The sequence below is a fragment of the Phodopus roborovskii genome, unplaced genomic scaffold (genome assembly GCF_943737965.1).
Source record: "Phodopus roborovskii unplaced genomic scaffold, PHOROB, whole genome shotgun sequence".
Classification (NCBI taxonomy): domain Eukaryota; kingdom Metazoa; phylum Chordata; class Mammalia; order Rodentia; family Cricetidae; genus Phodopus; species Phodopus roborovskii.
Genome location: NW_026126461.1, coordinates 19006248 through 19032468, shown reverse-complemented (window position 1 = coordinate 19032468; position 26221 = coordinate 19006248). Strand labels below are relative to the sequence as shown.

Here is a 26221-nt window from a genome sequence, read left to right as displayed (position 1 = left end):
GGCTCCTTGGAGGAAGTGCTGACTACATCCAAGATAACTGACTACGCAGTCAGCTGTTTTCTAGATGCCGGGATTATGTGAAATAGGATCGATGACTGATATTTAGGTGCTTCTTCTTAAAATGCTGATTCTCACCAGGTGCTGATGGCGGCGCACAACTTTAATCCCATCACTTGGGGAGCAGAGGCGGGAGGATCCCTCTGAGACACAGAGAAAACCTGTCTCCAAAAGCCAAAACCAGAAAGAAAAAATAAAAAGGCTGATTGTCTATGCCAGGTGACTGACTGCTGAAATGTAAAAAGTAACTGAGTTACTTTTTACAGCAGAGCTTATTTTAGAAAATAGATACATTCTACTTTCTAAATAGAAATACTTCTACAGCACTGAGCTTTCTGCTTCTGTATGCACATTTTCAGAGTGTGATGTGGGATAATGCTCTTGTACTCCCTAAAGATTTGTCATGGGGGTGGTGGTGTGAGGGAGGGCATGGGAGGAGGGGAGGGAGAGGGAACTGGGGTCGATATGTAAAATAGGAAAAAAAAAATTGTCATTCCTATTGGTTTAATAAAACGCTGACTGGCCAGAGTAGGAGAATTCTGGGAAGAGGAGAGTCTGGCACAGTTGCCAGCCAGACGCAGAGGAAGCAAGATGAGACAGCCTTACTACTGAGAAAAGGTACCAAGCCACGTGGCTAAACATAGATAAGAGTTATGGGTTAAGTTAAAAGAGCTTGTTAGTAATAAGCCTGAGCAAGAGGCCAAGCAGTTTATAACTAATATAAGCTTCTGTGTGTGTTTATTTGGGGCTGAACAACTGCAGGATGGGGTGAGACAAACTTCTGTCTACAGAATGGAGACGTTTAAATCAGTGGAAACCTTACTCCACACCGGCATACTCACGCAGGCATCCCCCATAGATGCTCTTTAAGTATACATAAAAAAATAATCGTGCCCTGGGCCATTAAAAAAGGGTGTGTGCTGTTTTACCTTCGTCTACTGAGGCCACAGCCTGGGGGAATTCTGTTTCCTCAGACCTTAGATCTGTTGCTGCCAATAAAGGTATTCTAACTAAATCTCTGCCATTCTGGTAAAACCCGAGATTCAAAGGCTAGGGTGAAAATCTGTGAGCTTAGGGAGTTAGAGGGTAGCAATTGGCTAACTTCCCCTCCCAGCTGACATCCCTGGGACCTCTCCTTCCACACAGCCTCAACTAAGGAAAAAACAAAAAACAAAAACAACAAAAAAAAAAAAAAAAAAAAAAACCCACGCTATTCCTGCTAGTTCCTGTCAACCAGTTGCTAAACCTGTCTTTCTAGTCCCAGGTTAATTTAATGAACTCAAATGCAACACATCTTTACATAGTTAAACAAATACATCATAAACAGATGTAACGCATCTTTGCCTCGTTAAACAAATACTCCATGACAGCTGTGTGAGTGCCTGTTCCTGATCACTTCTTGGACTAAAGCTGTGAGGGTAGATTCTTCATGCACATAATATTCTAGTTCTGACTTGACCTTGCTCTGGCTGGAGTTGAAATACAACCTGTGTGATGAGCTGGTCTTTGTTTTCAGGTCTGTTACCTGCCACTCAAAGGCTCAGCCCCCACACCCTGGCACACTTTGGCCACCATCTTTTTCCTTTAGGTCCAAACACTAAAGTGAGAGTTGTGAACCTGGGCTGCATGAATATATGCCCAGCAACACTCCTGACTTTACCCCGCTCCCTAAGCACCCCTGCCCAGCATTTAATGTGACTGATCTTGCATACTGAGTGTTGTTCTGTGTTGGTATTGGGTTGTTGGGGATCAAACCCAGCGCCTCACATTGCCAGGCAAGTGTTCTCCCGCTGAGCTATACCAACAGGCCTGTGTCTGGTTTTACAAAGCTGTCAAAGTCAAAACCCACAATGGACAGTAGTTTCTCAGGTGTCCTGGGCACTGGCATTTGCTTCAACAAGATGTTTGTTAGACATGTAGGTGGCTACTCAGAAGTCTTCCCACTCAGGCTCTGCAAAGGGAGAGAGGGATAGTCCACCAGGTCCTTAGAACACCTGTGTTTGAGAAGGTTGCCCAGGGCAATCCCAGGCCTCTAACTCAAGCCTGATTTCACCTGAGAGTTCCTTTACTTGCTTCTGTTGCTGTTTAAAGTTACAATGTATCTGCTTATATGTTTGAGCGTTTTGTAAAGGGCAGAATATTGTGATTATTTTCAGGTCTGTTTGTCCTTTTTGGGGATAGTCTTGTATAGTCCTGACTGGATCTCACACTCTCTTCTTCCTTAACCTCGTGAGTGTTGGGATTGCTGGGATGAAAACCATTTTCAAGTTTTTAAATTTTTCTCTTTCTTTTGAGACTATGTAGCTCTGGCTGCCCTGGAACTCACATGGCTGGCCTGGAACCCATAGAGATCCTCCTGCCCCTGCCTCCCAAGTGCTGGAACTAAAGGCATGCACTACCATGCCCAGCTCAAGGGTTTTGTTTTTTAATACAAATTTTTTGTTATGCATGAGTGTTTAGCTTTCCTGTCTGTACATGCACAGTGTGTATACCTGGTTCCCAAGGAAGCTAGAAGAGAATGTCAGTTGTCCGGGAATGTCTGACTCTGGGAATCAAATCTGGGTCACTTGAAAATGCAACTAGTGTTCTTAACCACCAAGCCATCTCTCTCCATCATCTCATCTTCAAGTATTGTTTGGTTTGAGTCCAACACAGTTGTGGTTTTCTCTCTTTGTACCTTCTGAATATAGAATATAGCTATAGGGGTATGAATCAGTGTTTGCCTGGTATGTTTAAGGCCCACAGAATGAAGGGATCAGTAAAGAAGATAAGAATGAAGGACAGGAAGAATGATAGAGAGAAGAGAAGTTAGTTCACTTTCAGTGTCAAAGCATGGTTCTTCCAGGTTAAATTTCTGAATGGGCAACAACTTCTGGCTTCCACACAGCAAGGAGCTATGAAGACTCCAGGCACAATGGGCTGAGGTGCATGGCCAGACTGAGGGATAGCATGGCTGGGTGACGTGTGGGGGTCCCGTGAAAGGTTTCTGATCATGTTGACTAGTTCCAAAAAGTCACAGGGTTGCTGGCCATTGGTGGCACACACCTTTAATCCCAACGCTGGGGAGGCAGAAGCAGGTGGATCTCTGTGAGTTTGAGGCCAGCCTGGTCTACAGAGCTAGTTCCAGGACAGGCTCCAAAGCAATACAGAGAAACCCTGTCTTGAAAAACAAACAACATCACCAACAAAAAAAGTCACCTGTTGGGACAGGAAACCCAGAACTTCTTAAGTGTCTTTAAGAGGAAAGGAGAGATACTCCATCCCAAGAAAGCCTTGAGGCACTGCTTACTTCTGGGAGAATATACATTCTTGGGTTGAACTCCCAATGATTTGGGAGTTTATAAGCATATCAGAAGTTTAGCACCCTTAGGCCATTTGTTGGCTAAGAACCCAAACTGACTCACAGTAGTAAAGTACAAGAGGGTTGATTTTAAAGACAATGGTCATCCTTCATCCCTCCTGGGCCACTTGTGATAAGCAAAGTGGTATGGCCACCATGGGGTCAGTTGCCTGCTGTCTGCATAATGACCCTGGGAGCACTCTGAGGACAGATAGAACATTTACACTTTTGGTGTCTCCAGATTGACTAAAAATAGATTTTAAAATTCTGGATATCTTGCCCTTGGCTACCTGAAAACCCAGGCAGAAATTTGCATTATTGCAGCTGGGATCCTAGGGGGCCCTGAGATCTTGATGATCTATTGACTGCTTCTCTCTATTCATTTTAAACGTTGCTGCTAGGTCTGCCAGTTATAGCTCAGTGGTGGGATGCTTTTTCAATAGTTCAATGTCCTCTGGCCAGTTCCCAGCAATATGAAAGCGAAATATTTTTCGATTTCGTATTTTCGTTGTAGAAGTCATATTGAAATGTTTTTTGTTTGTTTGTTTGTTTGTTTTGTTTTGTTTTCCTTTTGATTTTTTGAGGCAGGGTTTCTCTGCAGACCAAGCTAGTTTCTAATTCACAGAGATCTACCTACCTCTGCCTTCTGAGTGCTGGGATCAAAGGTGTGCGACACCATCACTGGGTTTTTTAAGTTGAGGTTTTTAAAGTGGAGTTTGGGAAATCTGGGAGATGGCTCAGACAGTAAGTGTGTTTGCTACACAGCATGAGGACTTGGAGCCAGGCACCCCAGCACCCACACAAAAGGCCATCCACGATAGCTCACATCTGTATCCCCAGCACCAGGGGAGGGGCCAGAGACAGGATGAGCTCTGAAGTTCCTTGGCCTTGGAGCCCAGATTAAATGAGAGGAGGTGTTTCAAATAAGTAAGGTGGGTGGAGAGCTGGAGAGATGGCTCAGCAGGTAAAGGCACTTGCTGCCAAACAAGATGACCTCAGTTTAATCCTGGGACCCACATGATGGAAAGAGGGAACCAACTCCCCTAAGTTGCCACTACACATATGTGCAGTGGCATGTGTGTGCACTCGTCATACACACAAATATAATTTAAAAAATAACAAAAAACATGGAGAGAGACTAAGGAGACACCTGATGTTGACTTCTGGCCTGTGTGTATGTAGTACACACACATGAACACACAAGCACACATACATGGGCACAAACACATACATGAACACATGCACACACATACATGGACATACATGGGCACATACACAGAGAGAAGATTAACAGCAATTTAAAGAATAATTGCCAAGTACAAGTTACCGTAAAATTTTCCCACTAGTCCCCACAGTTCCCAGCATCCCCCTCCCTCTATCTGAATTCTTAGTTGTCATGTGAGGTGGACTACAACAGTTCCAATTTCCTGTAGGCTCACGTCTAAGGATAAATTTGTACTTACTCTTATCTGCACTTCTGACTTTGTCCTGAGAATTACAGACGAAAGTGCACTCATGTCACAGCCACATTTTGCAGAAACTTGTGTGTGTTCGCTGAAATTCTGCTAGGGTATGCCAAATCTTTTAAAACAAGTATGTCTGATTAAGTCTGTCTTGGCCTCAGATTTCTGTTGCTGCTGTGTCTAGGACTCAGAGGCAGCAAGTGCTCTGTGAACTATGTCCCACCTGTCAAACTTACTCTCTGAATGCTTTGCTTCAGTGTTTATAAAAGTAGGTGCTACAATGTTTGGCTGAGTGAAAAATCAATGCAGACCTTAAAACACTATGTCCTGGCTGAAGAGCTGGCTCAGTGGTTAAGAGGTAATGTTATGGCCAGGTGGTGGTGGCGCACACCTTTAATCCCAACACTTAGGAGGCAGAGACAGGGGGATCCCAGGTCTACATAATTGAACAGCCAGGGCTATACAGAGAAACCCTATCTTGAAAAACCAAACAACATCAACAATGATAAAAAAAAAAAAAAGTCTATCATGGCTCATGCATAAAAGGGAACATCATGAAACCACTTAGGGTAGGTGGGTCACAGTGCTCTGAAATGGAGTAATAGGTTACTAAGTAAAACAGTGTGATAGAGTGCGCTGCTGTTTGGTGGGGAAATGTGTCCACACTTGAAAACCCACAGAGAATGCTGGAAGGATATGCACACTATACACTGTTCAGATATGTCGACTCTCACACGGAAGAGCTGCAATGAAAAGTTGGCCTCATACTGGCTTACTCTTTCTACCCTGATTCCTTCTCAGCCTTAAAACAGCCAATGTAGGAAACCACGTTGTTCCAAACTAATCATATCCATGGACAAAGGACCCGGTGTGGGACCTTTTTTAGGTCCATTTTAAGAGTGGGCAAACCCCTGATGTGTTTCTACGTGAAGACCACTCTCTCACGTTAACTGTGATTTACAAAGTGTTCAGTCAAATTCCGTTTGTGAATCCACCCTTTCTTGCCAGGTCCTCCTTCCTCACGGTTGGAACTTTCCACACGATTGACCATACTTTCCACTCCCTGAGATTTCACAGATTTGTCTGCCCATTCAAGGCATCCGAGACACTGGCTCCCATGGAAAGGGCTTCCCCCTCAGTCTTCAGACAGGCTCAGTGTTGGAAGTGGCAGGTTCACCAAGATTCCCCACAGGCAGAATCTTGCAGAGAACAGAGTGAACCCCTATGCTCCACCCGGTGTAGAACATGCTGGGGGGGGGAGGTGGGACTCCCCGAGAAATGTGTTAAGTTAAACTCCAAAGGAATCCATGACAGGATCATTCAAACTTCATTTTTTACCTTTGGCCATACTAGCTCAAGCTGTAAAACACACGAGGTTTTATTTGCGGAATAAAACAATGTGAGAAATCTGGTATCTTTAAGAAGTGTCAGGTATAGAAGTGATTTTTTTTTTTTTTTTTTTTTAATAGCAAGATGTTCTCCCCGCCAAGATAAGACAAGTAAATAACAAATTCTCACCCTAGGTAGAGTCTGAAATTTTCAGTTAGTAGAACATGTATTTTAAAAGATATGTCAATTTTTATTTTATGTGTATGAGTATTTGCATACATGTGTGTACAGTGCCCTTGGAAGACAGAAGGTGTCAAATCCTATAAAACTAGTTACAGGTGACTGCAAGCCACTACCAATGCTGGGAGCCAAATCCTGGTCTTTTAGAAAAGCAGCATGCTGTCTTACCCAGCATGCCATCTCTCCAGCCCCAGTTAGCAGGATATTTTTATTTTACCTACGGAGACGTGTTCTTGCCTGTATGGGGCCATACGTATCATCTAACCTCTTATGTCTTTGCATCATTAAACATGTTGATAGGGCCTTGGATTCTGAACTCCTAGAAAAAGGCAGCGTCCATCAATCAGTTCCCTCAAAATATCTGTGAGTGCCTGGTTCTTAAAAACCTTGGATACTAAAATATGTGGGTGCTCCCACACCACCTGGGCCTTCCTGCTGCGTTCTTATCCCTAGATTTCTTATGATACTTAGTATACTACAATGACTATGTAAGAAGTTGTAGCAAATTGTTTAGGAAATAATGAAAAGAAACATTTGTACATGTTCGTGTAGATACTTTTTCCCCCAAATATATATTTTTAAAAATTATTACTATGTTCATTTGTTCACGTGTGTGTGCGCGCGCGCGCGCGCTACGGAGGTCAGAGCCGGACTTGTAGGTGTTGAGTCTCTCCTTCCATTACGTTGTCTGACTTGGTGACAAGTACATTTACATGCTTAGCTATCCTGCCAGCCCCTCCAAATATTACTGATTCACAGTTGGCTGAATGTGGGCACGTCGGACCCAGGGATAAGGACTGCTGACTGTGTCAGAGAGCACAGGGTTCTATCTGCTTCCCTTTCCAAAGGGAAAATCTCTCCATTGGAGAATGTCCTCACTGAGATCTCAGAAGAAACTGCCTGGTGGCACTGGTTTACCTATCAGGTTTCCAGGTGGCACTAACGTCCACTTGTCCAAAACAGGGACTAGAAAGAGGAACTGTCCGTCAGTGCTATGGACAAGGTTCTGTGCAATCTACAGCAGTATTCAGTCTGTGGCAGGGCAGACCTTGGCTTTTGCCATTTATTAAAATGTTTCCTGCTTCCTGCCTCGTTCGCTCTAAATTCAGGCGTGTGTTCCTTTGTTTAGAAGACATGTGGAAATAATCCCCTGGCCTCCTAACCAAGGCACAGGATGACATGGGGGGGGGGGGACACACCACATTCTTGAGATTTTCACAGGGATGAATCTTCTCCTTCATGGGAGACAACGAGTGTCTTAAGGGGAGGTTTAAAACCTATTTTGCAAACTTAAAAATGAGTTAAGATGTCAGACAGGGTCATTAGTTTCTGTTTGCGAAGGGAATTGATTAGGTCTTGGTTTCGCAGCTGAAAGTCAAACAGCATATTGAACAAACAAAAGGAAAACTTTAGCACCTTTTGTTCCCAACAGCACTGAGAGTGAACACACTGGCACCGTGGTTTTAATACATATAGGTCATTTATTTAAACCAAGATCACTTTATTCATTCAGAAGAGTGGGTTTCAAAGATTAAAAAAAAAAAAGTCATGTTCTCAACAAACACCCCCCCCAATTTCTGTTTAAAAAACTTAAATTACATTTTCCAGGAGGGGGCTAGACCCTAACACGGGAAACTGCCTCACTAAAATAACCTCCTCCATCTCTTCCTCTTCCTCCTCCATCTCTTTCCTCCTCTCCCTCCACCTTCCCTTTCTTCTTCTTCTTCTTCTTCTTCTTCTTCTTCTTCTTCTTCTTCTTCTTCTTCTTCTTCTCCTTCTCCTTCTCCTTCTCCTTCTCCTTCTCCTTCTCCTTCTCCTTCTCCTTCTCCTTCTTCTTCTTCTTCTTTTTTCTAGACAGGATCTCTCCATGTAGCCCAGGCTGGACTTGAATTCTTTTTTTTTTTTCTTTATTTTCATTTTATGTGCTTTGGTGTTTTGTCATAGGTGTCGGGTCCCTGGAACTGTAATTACAGACAGTTGTGAGCCGCCATGAGGAGTTAAACTGGGCTCCTCTGGAAGTGCTCTTAACCACCGAATCATCTCCCCAGCTCCCTGGGCTTGAATCCTTGCTACTCCTGCTTTAACTGGAGTCCTTTAACTTTGGATTCCTATATTCAAAAGCAAATTCAGTTTGGGGATGGACTGACATGTTTACGGATCCTGGATGAGATAAATTTGATGGGTGAAAAGTCAAGATTAGGTGAGTGGTGAGTGTGTGTGCAAGCCGTAAGATCTTTGTAGCCTACAGGGATTGGCTCAGCTGATCGTTTTGCATCTCAGTTTCAACAGCATATTCCATTATTTGGTGACTGGCACAGACCTTGCTTATGCCCCAAAATCAGATAAGACGCCTGCCTATCTGTATACTCATCTCCAAGACTGTTGTATACAGATGGATGAATTTTGCCAAGAAGTTGGAGGAAACTGGGAAGGAGGCGCTATGAACACAGCTATCAGACTTTTCCAGCCAAGTGATGAGTACAAGTCCACTCTGTAAGCGTAAAACCCAGATGAAAATGGCAATGGCAGGTAATCACCAATGTGAACTATGGAAAGTAGAGGCGGTGTTGAGGGAACTAAGCACAGGCCTGCATTTCAGACTCAGATCCATCCTTTAGTAATTGTCTTGCAGTGGCAAGTAATTAAATCTTGAGCAGAATTTTTTCCTCTGGTTTTTTTTTTTTTTTTTTTCCCGTCCCTTTCTTCACCGTACTGGGGATTAGGTCCAGTGCCTCACGCATGTTAAACACATCCTCTGTGTGGATAGAATAAAAACCACAGAATACAACTCTGATTTTACCATTGAAGACTGTGCGGGGAAACCCAATAGGGGGAACGTGTATGCAAAGAAGTCAAAATGTTTAAAAGATATATGTGAGGGGCTTATGGCATCACTCACGATCTAAACCTGTCAGCATAATGAATCAAAATGCCAAGCCTGTGTGATTATCAGAATAAAGGGCCAGTTCCTTACTTCTGAAATCCTGTGTGGCAGTAGGTAAGTAGCATGGCGTGTCATTACAACCAAGGTGAGAAACATGACATACCTCTTGGTTGCTGAGCTACCCGCTTCCAAAGACAACCTCTTAGATTTTGGAAGACTTGGGGCTTCAGTAAAAACACACAGGCCTGAAACTAGTGCATTGATTATTTTATTAATTCCTTCTTTTTACATTATGGGAAACATCCATGTATTTACAGGTTGTATTATTTTTATTTATTTATTTTTGGCCACACACAATCTAGGTAAAGAAGCCTATGAAATTCCAATTCAGAAAGCCGTACAAATCTGTCCCACCACTCCATCTGAAGGGTTTCAAGTGAACCTTTTTTTTTTTCTTTTTCCCCAAACCAAAATAATTTTTAAAAATTACATTAGGGAATTCAGATATGCTAATGATTTACATTCCAGTTATTTAAAATATGCATCTAGACATGTTCTTAAAAAAAAAAAGAAAAGAAAAGAAAAGGTAAATTCACAAGGAAGAGGTTTAAATTAAAGCAGTACCGTACAGGAAAACATTGAAGGGACATCTATAAATAACAGAAATATATTACAAATAAATTAGCTCTATTTACCATTTCAAATATTAAAAATCTTTAATCCATTTCTTCATCTCTCTTTACAAAAAGGTTATGTGAATTGTATGGAAACATCTGCAAAAAATATAATAAATACTTAATTTCTTTGAATTTTTGTTGTTGTTGTTGTTGATGAGGGAGACAAATTTTTTTTGTAATTCCCCCCACCCCACCCCAAGAAAATGCCCAACACCTTTATACCAAAGTTAAACAAAATAAGTAAATTTTCAGGGTACATATACTGTTCATTATGAACTAAAAAACACCTCTACAAATTACATCAAAAAGAATAATGCAACAAACGTTATGCTCACGGATGTCAGTTTCCAGGTTCCAGTGGATGACCAGCTGTGTTGTGTGGGGGTCATGTCCTAGCATCAATAATTAGCTTTTTTTCCCTTTTTTTTTTTTTTTAATATAAAGTGCTTGCACAGTTTAAACTGTGTTTTTCAGGAAGGCAAAGGTTGTGATGCCCTTACAGGTGTTCAGCTAAAAGATTTAAAATTCTTACCAAAAAATAGCTTATGAATATACAAATGCCATTCACTCAGACAAGATAAATAGGCCTTCTCTTGTCCTCTTTAAAACAGCCTGGGCTAAATCAGTTTCCAAAGACAACATTGTAGCAGAATCTGGAACCTCATTAGAAGCTGAGCTCTGCCTCAGGGCACCGGAACTGGAAAGTGGAAGTGGATCTAGAGGAAGCTGCTTCCTGTGAATTCCAAGTTTTTCTTGGATGAATGTGACCACGGGGGAGCTACCCAAGGTGACATTTGGATTTACACCTGCATACCTCACTCACCTGATGCTGCTCCACTGTAAAGAAAGAGTGTGTACATTTTTGAAACTAGCAAATACTTGAAGCTCAAAAGTCTCTGCTCCAGTTGAGACTCAAACACTGTCTATGTCCGCCCTAGTTAAAAGTTGTTTTTGTTTATTTTTTTTAATAAGTTAGTAGCCCTTTTCTTGTAAACCACAGCAGTAAACATTTGTGCCCTGTTATTAAAGGTAACTCAAAGCATCACCTGCTCTGAGAGGTAGCGAATTCTCTAGTGGTTTTAGAGTATGTCTGAAAATATTGGTTGCCGGAACCCATCGCTTCTCTTAATTTTGTAAAGAAAATTAAATTAGCACCTGGCTATGAGAGTATTTTTTTTTTTTTTAAAGCATCTCTGGTGCAAGCTTTTTTTTTTTTTTTTCTTTTAAGACTTCCATTTTTCAATGGCAAATTTCTAATTCTTTTAGGTTGCAAGCTTGATAATATATGGCTGACCCTTTCAGATTGCCACATTCTGAATGTTTACACTGCTACAAGTAAGGGCATTTTGAAGACTTCAGCAGGACGCCAGTGCACAGGGCCCATCAACTACACTGCAAGCCAACAGGAAGCCTGGAATCCAACCCGAAGCTTGGGCTTCCCTCAGCGTTTGTTTCTAAATGCCGACTTTTCTAGTTTCTCATAGCTCTTGACCCCTGCGAACGAAATGACCTTCTCTCACTCACTGCCTGGAGCTTCAGGATCATAACCACAGACAGCTCTTGGGAATGAGGCAGCACGTCAACTAGGGTAGAAAACCTTTGAATTTACTCATTTGATACAGGACAAAAACCCTGCTCTGGGGAACACGCGAACCCTGTATTGGATGGAGGGGAGACCCCGGGAATGTGGAGTGCTGGGCTAAACTGGACAGGTGTGGGAGCGTGCAAAGGGGTGGCAGAGATCCACAACTCTGGAAATGGTTTTGCTGCCTTTCAGAAGCAGAAGTGTTCGTGTGTGTGTGTGTGTGTGTGTGTGTGTGTGTGTGTGTGTGTGTGTGTGAAATCTTTCAGCAGGCCCACCAGAATGGGCACTAAACTAACAGAGCCAACTTTTTCTTCCCCCATTTAAAAACCACTGCCATGACATTATAATACAGAGTACAAGAAAAGTTGATAAAAACATTTCAGGTCTAAATTCTCTTAATAATAAGATAAATAAATATATTCCTTACATAGGATCTTAAACCATCGGAGGTTCCTTTGCCTTAACTTTTCTTCATTTTTATTGCCTTTCAGAATAGATTAATTTCCCTGAAAGATCGGGTTTACAATCTTCTGCTGATTGAGACATTTGAAGCTGTGATTGTTGAAGTACCAGTGTGGCAGTCCGTACAGCGGCACAGGTACAGATGCGGGGTACCCGCGCGCTTTGCCCTTCCCTCCTACACCGCACCCAGGCCCCCAACCCCAGGCCAGCTTGGTCCCCTCTCTCTTGGTCACCACTGATTCCGATGAGATGGTGTGATTTCTGAGATTAGAGATAAAGCGCTCTTGTCTGCTTGTAAAAATAACCGTTTGGGGGCAAATAAAGGGAAATCGGAGCCCTCGTTTCTTTCGCGTGGAAGACGGTTAAGTCTCTAAGGATCACCCTGTGTGACACTGGAGTTCTGAAATACCCTATGGTTTTTTATATTGCTGAGTTCTAGGGACACACTAGCTTGAAAGAACTGAGGAGAGTGAGTGACCTACAGGTATCTTTTCTACACGGGTGGGTTTGCTTGTCCCAGAAAAGAAAGGGTTTGGATGTCTGCATGAGGCTTCAGGACAGGGGCGCGAAGCTCAGTGGAGAAGATGGGCAAAGTGGCCCAGGAAGCGGGGCGGCTTGGGGAACCGCTCCTGCGAGGTGGCGGTCACTGAGCTCAGAGACGGAGGGGACTGGGAGGCGGCCGCGGGCAGGGCAGCGGGGTGGTCCTCTGCGGCGCTCAGAGCCGGGTCTGCGCCTCGGGGATGTAGATCTCGATGCTCTCCGCGCTCTCGGTGGCCGAGTTCTGGCGGACCGACGCTGCGCGCTTGGCGGCCATCAGGCGCTTGCGGGCCTCCTGGCGCTGCGAGCTCTCCAGCGAGCGCTCCCGGATCAGCGGCGCGGGGCCCTTCGCCGGCTTCTTTGGCACTGGAGGAGGGGCCCTTCGCTCCTGATCAAAGCAGAAGGTTCAGGACATTACACAGCTTCTCAGGACAAGCTTGGCAAAGACTGGGATAGGTCAGTAGTTCGAAAACACACACACCCACACTTCTGTTTTTCTTTTTTAACCTAAGGATGGTTAGTTCTGATCTGCACACTATATATGATTTCTTCTCATTGTTCTGGCTTGGGTATTCAAAAGATGCAGGAAAAAAGAAAAAAAAAAAAAACAAACAAAAAAACCCACCCGCAACAACACATAATCTCCTAATGCCTAAAGCCGAGGGTAAAGCTGTGTCGAAGACTAGGTCTTTTCATGGCAAGGTGTAGGCATTTAAAATGCACCCCTTCAAGAGTGAGGGTGGCTCTCTCTGCTTACTCCAGACTCTTCCTGGTGCTAGGGATGGGCCAGGAGATCTCAACAGCTACAGAATGATTTAGAACTCTTAAGATGTCTCTGTCTAAGGAGGCATCAGCATCAGGTAGGAGCCGGGTTAGAGAACAAAACTCTCCGTACCCTCTCCCTACGCCTACCCAGAGTCCCCTTGCACCCATTCCTTAGCCAGATGAGGTTGTAAGATTATATTTATCTGCTTCGATGGTGACACTGGAAGTTAACCCCCCCCCCTTTTTTTTTTTTTTTTTTTTTTTTTTTTTTTTTTGCACATCACACAGGAACACACAGCCATAGATGTAAGGGTCACTGGGTGGGGAGACTTTGGCGTTTCCTACTTCTGGGGAGGATTTTCCGGGACATCAATCAGCCCCTAGGGGCTTCAAGCATGCTTGTGGTAGCCTAGAAGACAATCCCAACTTGTTATCAAAGTTGAACACAGGACACTGGAAAAGGCCATCTTATCAGCAGACTCTGAAATGGTATTAGACCTTTTCTAATCTACTGCAAAATCCAAGCACTGATGCCTTCTTGATAACCGTTCATGGGGATAGGAAAGGGTGCTTGAGGAGAAAGGTGTTGTGCCTTCGGGCTGTGCAAGAGTCCACACAGACCCCACATTTCCACTTAAGTAAAATACCCTACATCCTTAGGAACTCACACATGAAGTTTATCCTGAAGGTACCGAGTACCCGACTTAACCCTGATGCTCCCTCTGTACGGAGAAAAGCAGAGTTCCTTATTATTTATTACACGTGGATGTGCCCTGGTTGTTTAAAGTGGAACCTCTGTTTCTGAAGGACTAAAAAACAGAGAACGCAGAGTCTGCCGCCACCTCTGTCCCTTCATTATCTTTTCCTGCCAGTTCATGAGATGATGAGAAGCTCTGATCGAATGCAAAATGCACTTTTAAAAACTTAAAAATTAGGCTAATAATTTAGGTCACATACCAGTAAATCACGTGTAACAGTTTCTTTGAATCACTTTCCTCAGGACGTTTAAAATCTTCACTGTGGGATAACTGGTGGCTATTTTTAAAAGTATGAATATTGGAAACTTTTTAGCCATTTTTCTTTCTTTGCACACTTTATTTTTATTTTTTTTTTTAGACAATAGTACTAAAGAATCAGTAGATATTGGATGGAGCAGTACTAAAATTCCAGCGTGTTTACACGTGTGTGTATACTTTTAAGACCAATTTTCCAGCAGATAGTTTCACACATGAAGAAAACTAGATGAAGTACAATGTTTGGCTTCTCAATGTTGAGGCCACACACACACACACACACATCAATAGTACTTCAAACTTGGTTCTAAACCCCGTCCACCACCCCCCAGTTGGATGGCCATAGAATTGGAGATGGTGATAGCATTGCCCTTATAAATAGTCCTTCAGGATTGGGTTTGTCCTGGGTACCTACTAACCCGATACACCTGCTAAGGATGGGTGACAGTGAATTACTGTTAGCTCTTGATGGGTCAGGAGACCTAAAAGGGCAGGACTCACACTGCCCTGAGGGAAGAGCCATCTCTCTCGTTTTTTTTTTTTTTTTTTTCAGAGGTGTCTGTTGGAACTATTTGACTTCAGGTCATAGAAGAACAAAAGTTATTTTAAAAACCTCACATAGGGCAGGTCAGCCTGGAAAGGCAGACATTACATCCTTGTAGAAGCCTGATGGAACCATAGCAATCAAATATGAAATTGTTATTGATTAATTAAAATAATTTAATTCTTTATTTCTAAACTGTTGCATGAAGACCCCAGGGAACAATGTCCTCCCAAGCAAATCGCAAATCAGTCAAAGTCAGAAGAAAAAAAGAAAATCCCAACATTTAAGATGACTGTCAGTTTCGTAGTGGGCATTTTAGCCTGTGGCACCGGTCAGCCAGTTACTTCCCGGGGCTTCCTACGAGTTCTGGGAAACACATCTCGAGGGCGTAAGGAAGTTGAACTCTTGCTCTATGGAACCATGCACTGAAGAGATCATTTATTTTAGGTTAGAAAGCAAAACTTCCTTCCAGTGCCGAAAGTGGGTTAGCTTAAAGTTATACCAGAGAAGGAGAAAAAAAAAGAAAGAAAGAAAAGAAAGAGAAAAAAAAGGGAGAAGGAAAGAAAAAAGGAAAAAGAAAGAAAAGCCACATTCCCACTTTCCAATTCACAAAGACAGAGTTTTTTTTCTTCTTCGAAAGTATGCCTGACACATATTACAGATAATATCCCAAGTGATTGGTATGTAAACAATGTCATTACAAAGAAATGAGTATGGTACCAGCTCCATTTCACATTGTAAACAGCAGGACTGAATGCAGAAGCCCCTATTTAGACTGTCCAGGGTTTGTGCAGGGTTTTAAATGAACCATACAAAATCTACATTGTTCTACCTTCTTGTCAAGAGGATCCATCTGTTTCCAATTATTGGCCTTTAACTGATGGAGTTCATCAAATTTCATACTAATGTTTTCTATGGACAACTGCAGCATGTCCCAAAACCCCGCCAAATCCTGGGACGTGGGTCTTGGATGAGCATTGGGATTCTGTACAAAAGAGAGAAAAATATTGACGCTTTAGAGGCAGCAAACAGGGTCAGAAAGGCATTTTCAAACATTTCAAAGAACTTTGGGAGGCTGGGTTCCTTTTTGGTTTTTAGGTAAGAGATAAAAATGAGGCTACAAATAGTAATTGTATACATGCCCCATTCCAGTCCCTGGCTTTCAAATGTCAAGGTTGTAAAATCCCTCTGCCCTTACAACAGAGTGGTTGTTTCAGTTTGATAAGTGGGAAGAGTATAAACATTTGAAAAAAAAAAAAAATCCCAGAATGCCTTACCACTTACTGGATACATTTTAAAACAATATATTTAAAATAAAACACTAACTTGAAAAAAAATCACATAGAATTCCATGCCACAGAGTTTGTTCAGAGAATAGATGATTATTCTAGAATGTGATTAGTTCTAGGATTCTTGTTGACTGAAATACTAGGTTATGGAGTTAATGTGCAATAAACTATTTTCAAAGTACTTTGTTTGCAAGGCTTTTTTGATGCGAGAGACTGAGCCCAGAGTTGTATACTTGAAGCAAATGATCAACCATGGAGACACATACCCAGCTCCTAAAACAACTATGTGTTCAGTAATTGAGATGTTACTGTTACAAATAAAAAAGAACCATTTTATCATATGACTCTTTGGAAATCAGCTAGTTTTAAATATAGCAAATGTCAGAAAACATTATCTCTGCACATACATATGTGTGTTGGTAGTAATTCCCTTTTTAGAATAGCAAATATCCTTCAGTGTTTAAGAACTGACATTTTCCCAGCCAATGGTGGCACATGCCTTAAATTCTAGCACTCAGGAGACAGAGGCAGGTGGATCTTTGAGTTCAAGGCCAGCCTGGTATACAGAGTGACTTCTAGGATATTCAAAGCTACACAGTGAAACCCTGTTTCGAAAAACCAAATGGACAACAACAACAAAACCCAACAGAAAATAATTTTTAAAGAATTACTTAAAATTTTTATTAATATAAACAGGGCATAGTGGTGCATGCTTTTAATCCCACGACTTGGGGGATGGAGGCCGGTGGAGGGATGTCTGTGTATTGGAGGCTTGTTTGGTCTACATAGTGAATTCCAGGACAGCCAGAGCTACATAGTGAGACCTTGTGTAGAAAAAAATCTCCACCCCTCCCAAAAAACAAACAAACAAACAAACAAAAATCATTATTTTTCGTGGGCACACCTGTGTGTGTGTGTGTGTGTGTGTGTGTGTGTGTGTATACTATAACATGTGTGTGGAGGTCAAAGGACAACTTTAAGGAGTTTGTTCTCTTCTCCTACCTTTGTGTGGATGTCAGGAATTTAACTCCAGTCATCGGGTTTGAGAAGCCAGTACCTTGACCCACTGAGGCCAGCTGAGAATTGACTTTTGTTAGTTTGTTTGCTTTGGGGCTTGCTGTGTAATTTATGCTAGCCTGGAAATCTCCCACCTCCTACCTCAGCCTCCTGACTGGGAAAACCTGTAAGAGCAGATTATCACATCTGGCTCGGGAGTTCCTGTTCTTTGCCCCTGTCATTGCCAAATACCACCTGCAAAAGCAGCTGAAGGCATCTCCATCAGACAGCAAGAGGCCCCCTCCCCTCCACCTGGCAGGGGATTCTGGCCGGTGTCATTTCCTGTTATTTCTTAGTATCATAAACCCTTTCATCCTGTGATAACTGAGGTCAGCCTGGACATTTAAAATTGACTCCCAAGAAAAAATGGTATCATCGCAGTTTCAGGAAGTGTAAAGGTTGTTGACCATCTAATTGTTTTCAAGGTTGGAAACAACATTTGCATCTGAGGACGACTGCAAATGCAAATCAAGATGCACTGATGTGTGTAGAGTTCTGAAACTACTCACAGTTATGTGATTCTTTGGAATAAATAAATGTTAGCATTTTCAAGAGCTTGGTTCAGTATTAAAAGCTATCCTAGGGATGGGAGGGAGGGTGGTTCACGATCAAGGCCTTCCGCTCAAAACAAACCAAAATAAAACAAATACAGAAAGACATAAAAAGGGTTATAATGATACTTGAACGAACAAAAGGGGTTCCTTGTATATTCTGACATAGTAAACAGCAACTAGAACAAAAGCCCTTCAAGGGGTGTGGTGGCAAATACCAATTAACCTATCACCAAGTAAGCTGAAACAGGAACATCTCAAGTCTGAGGCTACATACATTGCAAACCAAAAGGGATAAAACAAAAACAAACAAACCCTCAACATTCAGAATGGACAGTAGACTTGAGAGAGAACTTCTCAATAGTTTATGATTTCACAGTATATTTAGCCTCATCCGCAACGGGAAAATAAACAGTTCATATTTTGGAGTTGAGTAACGTTTTCTGGGTAATGAGTTTTATTGTTGTATCATTTTAGCACCAAAGGAAGAAAGAAATGGTACAGAGTGAGTGTCTCTTCTCTGAAACCCTTGGGACCAGATGTGGAGATGTTGGCATTCATAGGATTTGGGAATGTTTGCCTGCCCATAGCAAGATATCCGGGAGATAGAATATACATCTAGATGTGAAGTTCACGTATATGTCACATACAGACTGGTACACACAGTCTGGAGGTATTATGTACATCTTTAGTGCGCCTGTATTTTGACTGTGACAAGTTATATGAGGTCAGATATATATCTGCCTTGTACCAATGACTTAGTGTCCCCAAAGTTTTAGGTTTCAGAGGATTTCTGATTTGGATTTTTTTAGGTTTGGGCAAGGTCAACCTATATAGTAGTTCCTTACATGTGCTTTTAACTCTGTATCTGGGCAACCTGGTCTTGCCCCAAAGGAATCTCTTTGCCCTGTGTCGTCAAAAAGACAAGGGAGGAAACAAAGGGTGTAAGCCATTCTCTAACCCAGCTGTCGTGGTATGGCATCGTGAGTCATATGGTAGTGTGGTTGAATCTAAACCAGATCATCCCTGAGATTAGAGGGAGAATTGGGGGTGGGGGTCCCCCCTGGTTCAGTAATGCTGGGAAAAAAACCAATTTCATTCCCTCACTCTAACCTTGAGAACCTACTCTGGGATAAATGTTTTCAAACTTCTTTTTTCCCCCTCTCAAAGGAAGAGGAACTAAAGAAAGACTGGCTTGGACCAGACCTACGGTCACACAGGCATTTATTTATCGTGTGTTATGTGTTGGGGGTAGTGCCAGGACAAGTAGGTGGAGGTCAGATGAGGACTTGTAGGAGCTGGCTCTCTCTTTCCATCTTATGGGTACTAGGGATCAAACTCGGGTCGTGAGACTTGGCAGCAAGCTCCTTTACCTGCCGAGCCATCTTACTGCCCCTCAGGGTTACTTTCACACAACTGTAGCGCTAAGTATTTCCTGGGATGGCTTCCCTCTGCAAAGGTGAGGGACAGAATTCAAATCCTGCCTGCCTGGGATTTATGGGAATGGAGCCTGAAGAGATGAGGATTTGATTCTTGGCTCTACTTTTTACCAGGGTCTGGTATCTAAGTTGTTTTGCTTTGTTTTTTACTTTTTATGCCCATCTATAAAGCATAAAAATAATTAACGTCACAAGTAACTCTAAATGACCATTCTGAGAGTTACCCAGGGCATCTGGTACTTTTGGTGCTACACTTGTTCTTCCGAGGCCTGGCTTGGGCAGTTCCAATGACATCCTCTAGTGGCCATAGGAGCCACTGTGAGGAATGGAGAGATGTCAAGAGCTGGCTTTCATGAACTTGACAATTTCCAGAAATCAGTACACATTAAGAAAAAAAAGATACCTGTAATTTCATCTTTAAAATTTTCACAGTATAAACTGGGCAGTGGTGGCACACACCTTTGATCCCAGCACTCGGGAGGTAGAGGCAGATAGGTCTCTGTGAGTTCAAGGCCAGCCTGGTCTACAGAGCTACACAGAGAAACCCTGTCTTGAAAAATCCAAAAGAGAAAAATAAAACTGGCACAATATTTATGTTTTCTTTTGCAATACACTTGCGAACTTGCTCAACAATTGTTTTTACATTTATTCGGTGAGTGTGGGTGGGTGAGGGTGGGGTTGGTGCACATGCTACAGTGTGGTGTGTATGGTGTGTGTGTGTATGTGTGTGGTGTGTGTATGTATGTATGTGTGTATGTGTGGTGTGTGTGTATGTGGTGTGGTGTGTGTATGTATGTATGTGTATATGTGTGGTGTGGTGTGTGGTGTGTGTATGTGTGTGTGTGGTGTGTGTATGTGGTGTGTGTGTGTGTGGTTTGTGTATGTATGTGTGTGCATGTGCGTGTGTGTGTGTGTGTGTGTGTGTGTGTGGTGTATGTGTGTTTGTGTGTGGTGTGTGTGTGTAAGAACAGTTTTGGGAGCCATCGTGTGAGTTCTTGTCTGCAAGGTTTTACACAGGAGCCATCTTGCCAGCCCTGGCTTAGATTCCTTTGAAGAGAAAACGCAGTACCTAGGACACAGAGTTAAACTCTAAAACCCTATCTGGGTCATCTAGATGTCGATCATGTTTTCACTTTCCACACATCACTAAGTTGCTTTTCCTTTGCTTTGTTTTGGAGTGAGCCTGACCAGCAACAGTTGTGTTTGAAGAGTCACCCTTGGAGGATGGAGGCCTCTTCTCTCAGCCTCCCGGAGAGGCTCTCGACCTTTACTTCACTGTCAAATTTGCAAATGCTACTGCTGTTATTGCTGCTGTTATCAAAGACTGGTTTCCTCCCTTTGTATTTGGATGAGAGGTAGACGGAACACTCTCTTGCCCCAGGGTGTCTAATCTACATTTTGCGATTCGCTCAACCTCTGGCCTTTGAATTAAAACAAAACTCTTGATCAGAGACACAGTCACTGATGGCTATTTTATAAAGAGAGTCATGAGCCAAAATAGTTATCTCTGTGATAGTATTTAGGAAACATCAGTTGCTCCTCCATATTTTAACAAGAGTAAGAAAATCAAAAGCATCATACAAAATCTAGGAACATGGAAAATTTTCAGTACAAAGAAATCAGGAAATGGAGTTTTCATTTAATTCCGCCCCTAAGATTATTTAAGTGTAAAATAGAGTGGGGGTTTGTGTTTGTTTGTTTAATGAAAATTGGGAAGCCAGATCCATCTGTTAAAAGACTCCAAATGAGTCTTGACTTAACTTGGTTCAAACTGAGTTTTGCTTTGGCTGGGCCAGTATGGAGAACAGGGTCTCTCCACGCTGTGCTAGCAAGGAGTCAGGGTGATGTGGATGGTACCTACCAGGTTCTCCTCACACAGTTCTCTGAACTGGTAGAATTTCTGCGCCATGAGAAGTTGGGCGCTGCCCACCGCCGTTCGGATTTTCCCTAGAACTGAAAAGAGTAGACACAGAAGTTTACACACGATGGCCTCAAAGTTGAGACACAGTCGGGTAAAATAAAAAAAAGCAAGGAGAAAGTTATGCTGTCACGGTTTTGGGGGAAAAAACAGCACACACCGCGTGCCCACACCCACCCGTGTCCATGGGAAACTTGGAAAAGCACAGGCTTTATCGCTCTTGTTTCTTGGGAGAACAGGAGTTTTCCATCACAGGAGTGTGCTCTGTACACAGAGACAAATAGCGTTCGGTTCATGGTCCAGATAAGTGTCCTGCGTGTTTCCCGGAGTAGTTTCCGCTTTATGGGGTCTGCGATCCTGATCTGCTTGTTTTTCTAATTCGTATTCAAATGCAAGAGAAGCAACTCTAGCTCAGCGGGGAGGAATCTCCTAATCACCCTAGCAAGTCCCTAACCTAGCATTTTCCCGGAGTTCAGCCTCTGGAATTCTCTGACATGTGAATTTGCTAAGGAGTGTTAGGGTTCAGCCTGTTGCCTAGGGCGCACCAGCACCAATACAGCTCACTCCTTCTTTGCAGTCCTCTTTCTTATTAACTTTGGTTTGGTGCAGAGCCTTGCCTGTTTGTTGTAAGTAAGCTATACTTTTGGTCCCAGTAACCGCCTCTGAGGGCCTCTGCAGGGGCCCGGGTCTGAGTATCCACTGAGCTCCCCCTGCATCCTGCAGCCCATACAGCTGCCCCTCCTGGAGCTCTGCCAAGTGGCAAACTGCCCCCCTGCACCTGAGTGCAGAAACCTCCCACAGAGAAGTCTAGAGGGAACCGAGACCCCCTGAGGCTTGGCTCAGCTGGGAATTCTGCTTGGAAGAGACAGTATGGGATTCAAAAAAATCTCACTGTTGGCTTCAACCTAAAGATTCACACTCCCTTTTCTCAATCACAAGGTCAGGAGAAAACTAATAAAACAACGGGACATTGGCCAGGGCTTTTTAGTAATTTCCTGCACTAGATTCAAAATGCCAGGCCAGACCCAAGTCCGTGATTCACATTCTTCCTAGGTTTTGTCCAAATATCTCAGCATCCTCACCAGTAAAACAGTACTTCTACATCATATGTCTCCAGTCATGCCAGGCTGCTTGGGGACACACATTTGCAACCTCTGTCAAGTCGTAGTGTCCCCCTGACTTGCAGCTCCAAGACCTATTTAGGCAGAGACATTTACTTTTTTCCAGTTTTTGTTGTTTGACACAGGGTTTCTCTGTAGCTTTGGAGGCTGTCTTGGAACTCACTATGTAGACCAGGCTGCCCTTATACTCACAGAGATCCACCCGCCTCTGAGTGCTGGGGCTAATGGTGTGTACTACCAAGTCCTACTTGCTGTTCTTTTCCTGAGGCCACAAAGTAAAGGGGACAGCTTATCCCCACAGGGGAGCCCCAAGTTCAGAGTTCAGGCCTCTTTGAGGTACTACAGTGCACAAGTCAAAACTGTAAGCCGAAAGAAAGGTCTCAGTCATAACCGAATGCCTGTGCTATGTCAGACTACATAAAAGGAACAGTCTCCTATCCCCCCAAAAGAGGTCTCTTGTAGCACAGGGTGATCACAAGGTACACAGGGATGAATCTGAATTCCTGATCCACCTTGTGGACAGCACCACACCCCTGGAAAAACAAGCACCATTAGAAGCTAGAGGCAAAACCCAAAAGGCGGAATGTTGATCCTGAATGGAGAACCATAAGAAAGATATATCTTGCTAACATTTGGACTCTGCTCTGTTATGCCCCCGGGTCAAAACTCAATGGGGTTGGAAGTGAAACATTTCTGTCGGGGATGCAGTTAATCAAATGAAAACACTAGAAAGTTCTGGGGCAGGCCTACACATGGGGCATCTTCCCAAGGCTACTCTTGAATTGGCTATTGTTCCACAGCAAGTTGGTGACTGCCCTTGAAGCAGCTAGCTTAGCCTGGCCCTCAAGGCCAAAGCCAAGGCCAAAGATGGGCAGAGGAACCTGGAAGGATTTGTGGAATCTAGTCACAGAGCAGGCTCTGTGTATTCACTCACACTGTCAGTGAGGGTGCAGCTTGGCAGGCATGACACTAACGGTATGGCGGTTAGGAAGACAAAGTCCCTGCCTTCTCAGGGTTTGCATCCTGCTAGAGAGCACAGGGAAAGGAAGGGGAACAGACCCCTTCAGGAGAGTCAGATGTCATTCTTCCTCTGTCTCCTAGGAAACACAAATGAGCAACAAACATACTCTGGATTCAGCTACAACAAGCAAACGGTCTGTCTTCACAGCCACAACTTTATAATGCCATTGCTTTTTATTTATTTATTTTTATTTACCTCATTAAATCTGTGGACATCACTTACTGTGTGTATATGTGTGTGCACATACATGTGTGCCATGGTGCGTGTGTAGAGAGTTCAGAGGACTGAGTTCAGGCCATCGGGCTGGGTAGGAGGCTCCTTGAGTCATCTGCTGAGCCTCTCCTCACTGGCTCCCTCTTTTTATTTATTTACTACTTTTTTTTTTTTTGCCACTATTTTAAAATTTGGAAACAAACACATACTTTCAAGGACTTGGTAACTTTCCATTCAAAGAAAGTGAGTTTTAACATATATGCCCCTCCCCACAAAGGAATCAATTTTCTTTTCTTATTATTTTCCCCTTCGGATCTTTTTACCCTTCACAGTCCTATAGGACAAGAGGGGCTCCTTCCATCCTGACCCATTCTCCCTCTCCCCTAGAAGGAAGCATTAGAGTAAAGTGCTCTTCCAGCGTATTTCTCATACCACTGAGGTCCCCTGTGGTCCTGGAAAGGAAAGAACTAAAAGTCCTTTAAACTACACACAGAGGGTTGGAAATAGTGGGCATGCATTTGACCCCAGCACTCACAAAAGAAGGTGGATCTTTGTGAGTTTGAAGCCAGCCTGGTCTACACAGTAAGTTCCAGGACAGCCAGGGCTACACAGTATTACTCTGTCTCAGGTCCCCTGGAACTGGAATTACAGACAGGTGTGAGCTGCCATGTGGGTGCTGGAACTGAACCCCCGTCTGGAAGAGCAGCCAGTGCTTTTAACCGCTGAGCCATCTCTCTAGTCCCATAAATACATGAATGGGAAAAAAAATACACACAAAAGAACACTGGATTTGGTCCATCACACTAACACAGTTGGGACACTGTGGGCTGAAGAAACGGTCTTTCTCTGAATGTTAGAACGCGGTGTTTGGGGTCTCTATGGGTCTAGGAAGGGCTCTGCTCCTAGGGTCCTGGGTAGCTGGCCTCCTTTACACGCAAGCTTTGCAGATTGCCCAACCCAATATGGGGCTACCGTGTGCACACGGAATGTCCCCCGGAGGCCCACGTATTGAAATGTTGTTCACTAGTCTATGGGGTTACTGCATTATCAGACGCTTGGGAAATGGGGCCCCAGTGGAAGGAACTTGAGCTGCTAGGAGGTTCCTGAGAGGGGGAAGGGGACACTGGCACTCCAGGACTTTCCTCTCTCTTTTTCTTCCCAACCGCCATGAGGTAAGAAGTACATCCATCCTCAGCCGTGAGAGCTCCAGGCAACAAGGTCAAGTGACCAGGGACTGAAGCTTTCTCTCCTTCCTCCCTCCCTTTCTTCTCTCTCTCTCTCTCTCTCTCTCTCTCTCTCTCTCTCTCTCTCTCTCTCTCTCTCTCTCTCTCTCAGATAGTTTCTTTTCCACCTGTTCCCATGGCTCTCCAGTCCCAAATACACACACAGAGGCTTATATTAATTATAAACCGCTTGGCCAATGGCTCAGGCTTCTTATTGGCTAGCTCTCTTTAATTGTTAACCCACATCAATCTATGTGTTTCCACGTGGTCTCAGGCGCACGGGTGATGCCCATTCCTCTTTCTCCCTTGGCAGCTACATGGTGTCTCCCTGGTGACTCCTTTGAAACCTCTCTGTGTCCTCTTCCCAGCATTCCTAGTCAGGTAGCCTTGCCTATACTTCTGCTTGGCTACCGGCCAATCAATGTTTCATTAATCAACCAATAAGAGAGACGCATATATTCACAGCACACAGAATGACATCCCCTTCCCCTTTCCAGAGAGTGTTTCTCTGTGTAGTCCTGGCTGTCCTAGAACTCGCTCTGTAGACCAGGCTGCCCTTGAACTCACAGGGATCCACCCGCCAATGACTTCCGAGTGCTGGGATTAAAGGCTTACGCCACTCCTGCTTGGCTTGCTCCAGTTTCAAAAATTGATTTCTTTATTATTGTGTGTGTGTGTGTGTGTGTGTGTGTGTGTGTGTGTGTGCGCGCCTGAATGTATACAAGTGTATCGTGTTTGTATAGGTGCCCACAGAGGGCAGAATAGGGTGCTGTGTATTGTAACTACATTTATGGGGGATTGTGAGTTTCCTAATACGGTGTTGGGAATGGAACCTGGGTGTGTGTTTGTGTGAGAGCAGCGAGTGCACTTAACCACTGAGCCGTCTCTCCAGCCCTTGTCCCCTCCACCCCCCTTTTTAAAAAAAAAAAAAAAATTCTGTTTTTTCTAGTCCTGGAGTCCTGAAGCTCACTCTGTACACCAGGCTGGCTTTGACTCAGAGAGCGCCACCTGGCCCTGCCTCCCGGGTGTTAGGAGTAAAGGCGTGTTTGACCATGCCTGGCTCCTTGGTTTGTTTTCTGAGACAGGGTCTCTCCTTCCATTCTGCTCTTTGATTCACTCTGCAGACTTGACTTATTTATTTTATTATTGATTTACTCACAGCCAGGGTCTTACTGCATAGCCCAGGTTGATCTTGACTTCCCTAAGTCATGCAACCCTCCCTTCCTCAGCCCCCAGAGTGTGGGGTTTCAGATCTGTTTCACAGCACCAGGTGAACTCCCCTGCTTTACACCCATCACGTGAGCAGAAGCATTCCGTGTTTATCTTTCCTCGACGGGCGGGCTTCTTTCACGTAACACAGGGACTTTATACATAGCTTTGGCTGTCCTGGAACTCAGTAGGTAGACTAGGCTGTCCCCAAAATCACAGATTTATGAGTGCTGGGATGAAAGCCCTGCACCACCATACTTGACCTCCAATTCACTAGGTAGCTCT

General features: G+C 43.7%; 1 protein-coding gene across 1 annotated transcript in view; it reads right to left on the bottom strand.

The window, feature by feature from the left end:
• Positions 1 to 12271: 12271 nt before the first annotated feature.
• Dlgap1 (DLG associated protein 1) overlaps positions 12272 to 26221 on the bottom strand; it is a 263784-nt gene continuing 249834 nt past the window's right edge. The window contains exons 8-10 of the mRNA XM_051190910.1: positions 21093 to 21184; positions 15729 to 15881; positions 12272 to 12962 (exon numbers count right to left, since the gene is read on the bottom strand). Coding sequence (XP_051046867.1) covers positions 12753 to 12962; positions 15729 to 15881; positions 21093 to 21184 — 455 coding nt within the window. The 3' untranslated portion in view covers positions 12272 to 12752. The remainder of the gene's footprint in view (positions 12963 to 15728; positions 15882 to 21092; positions 21185 to 26221) is intronic.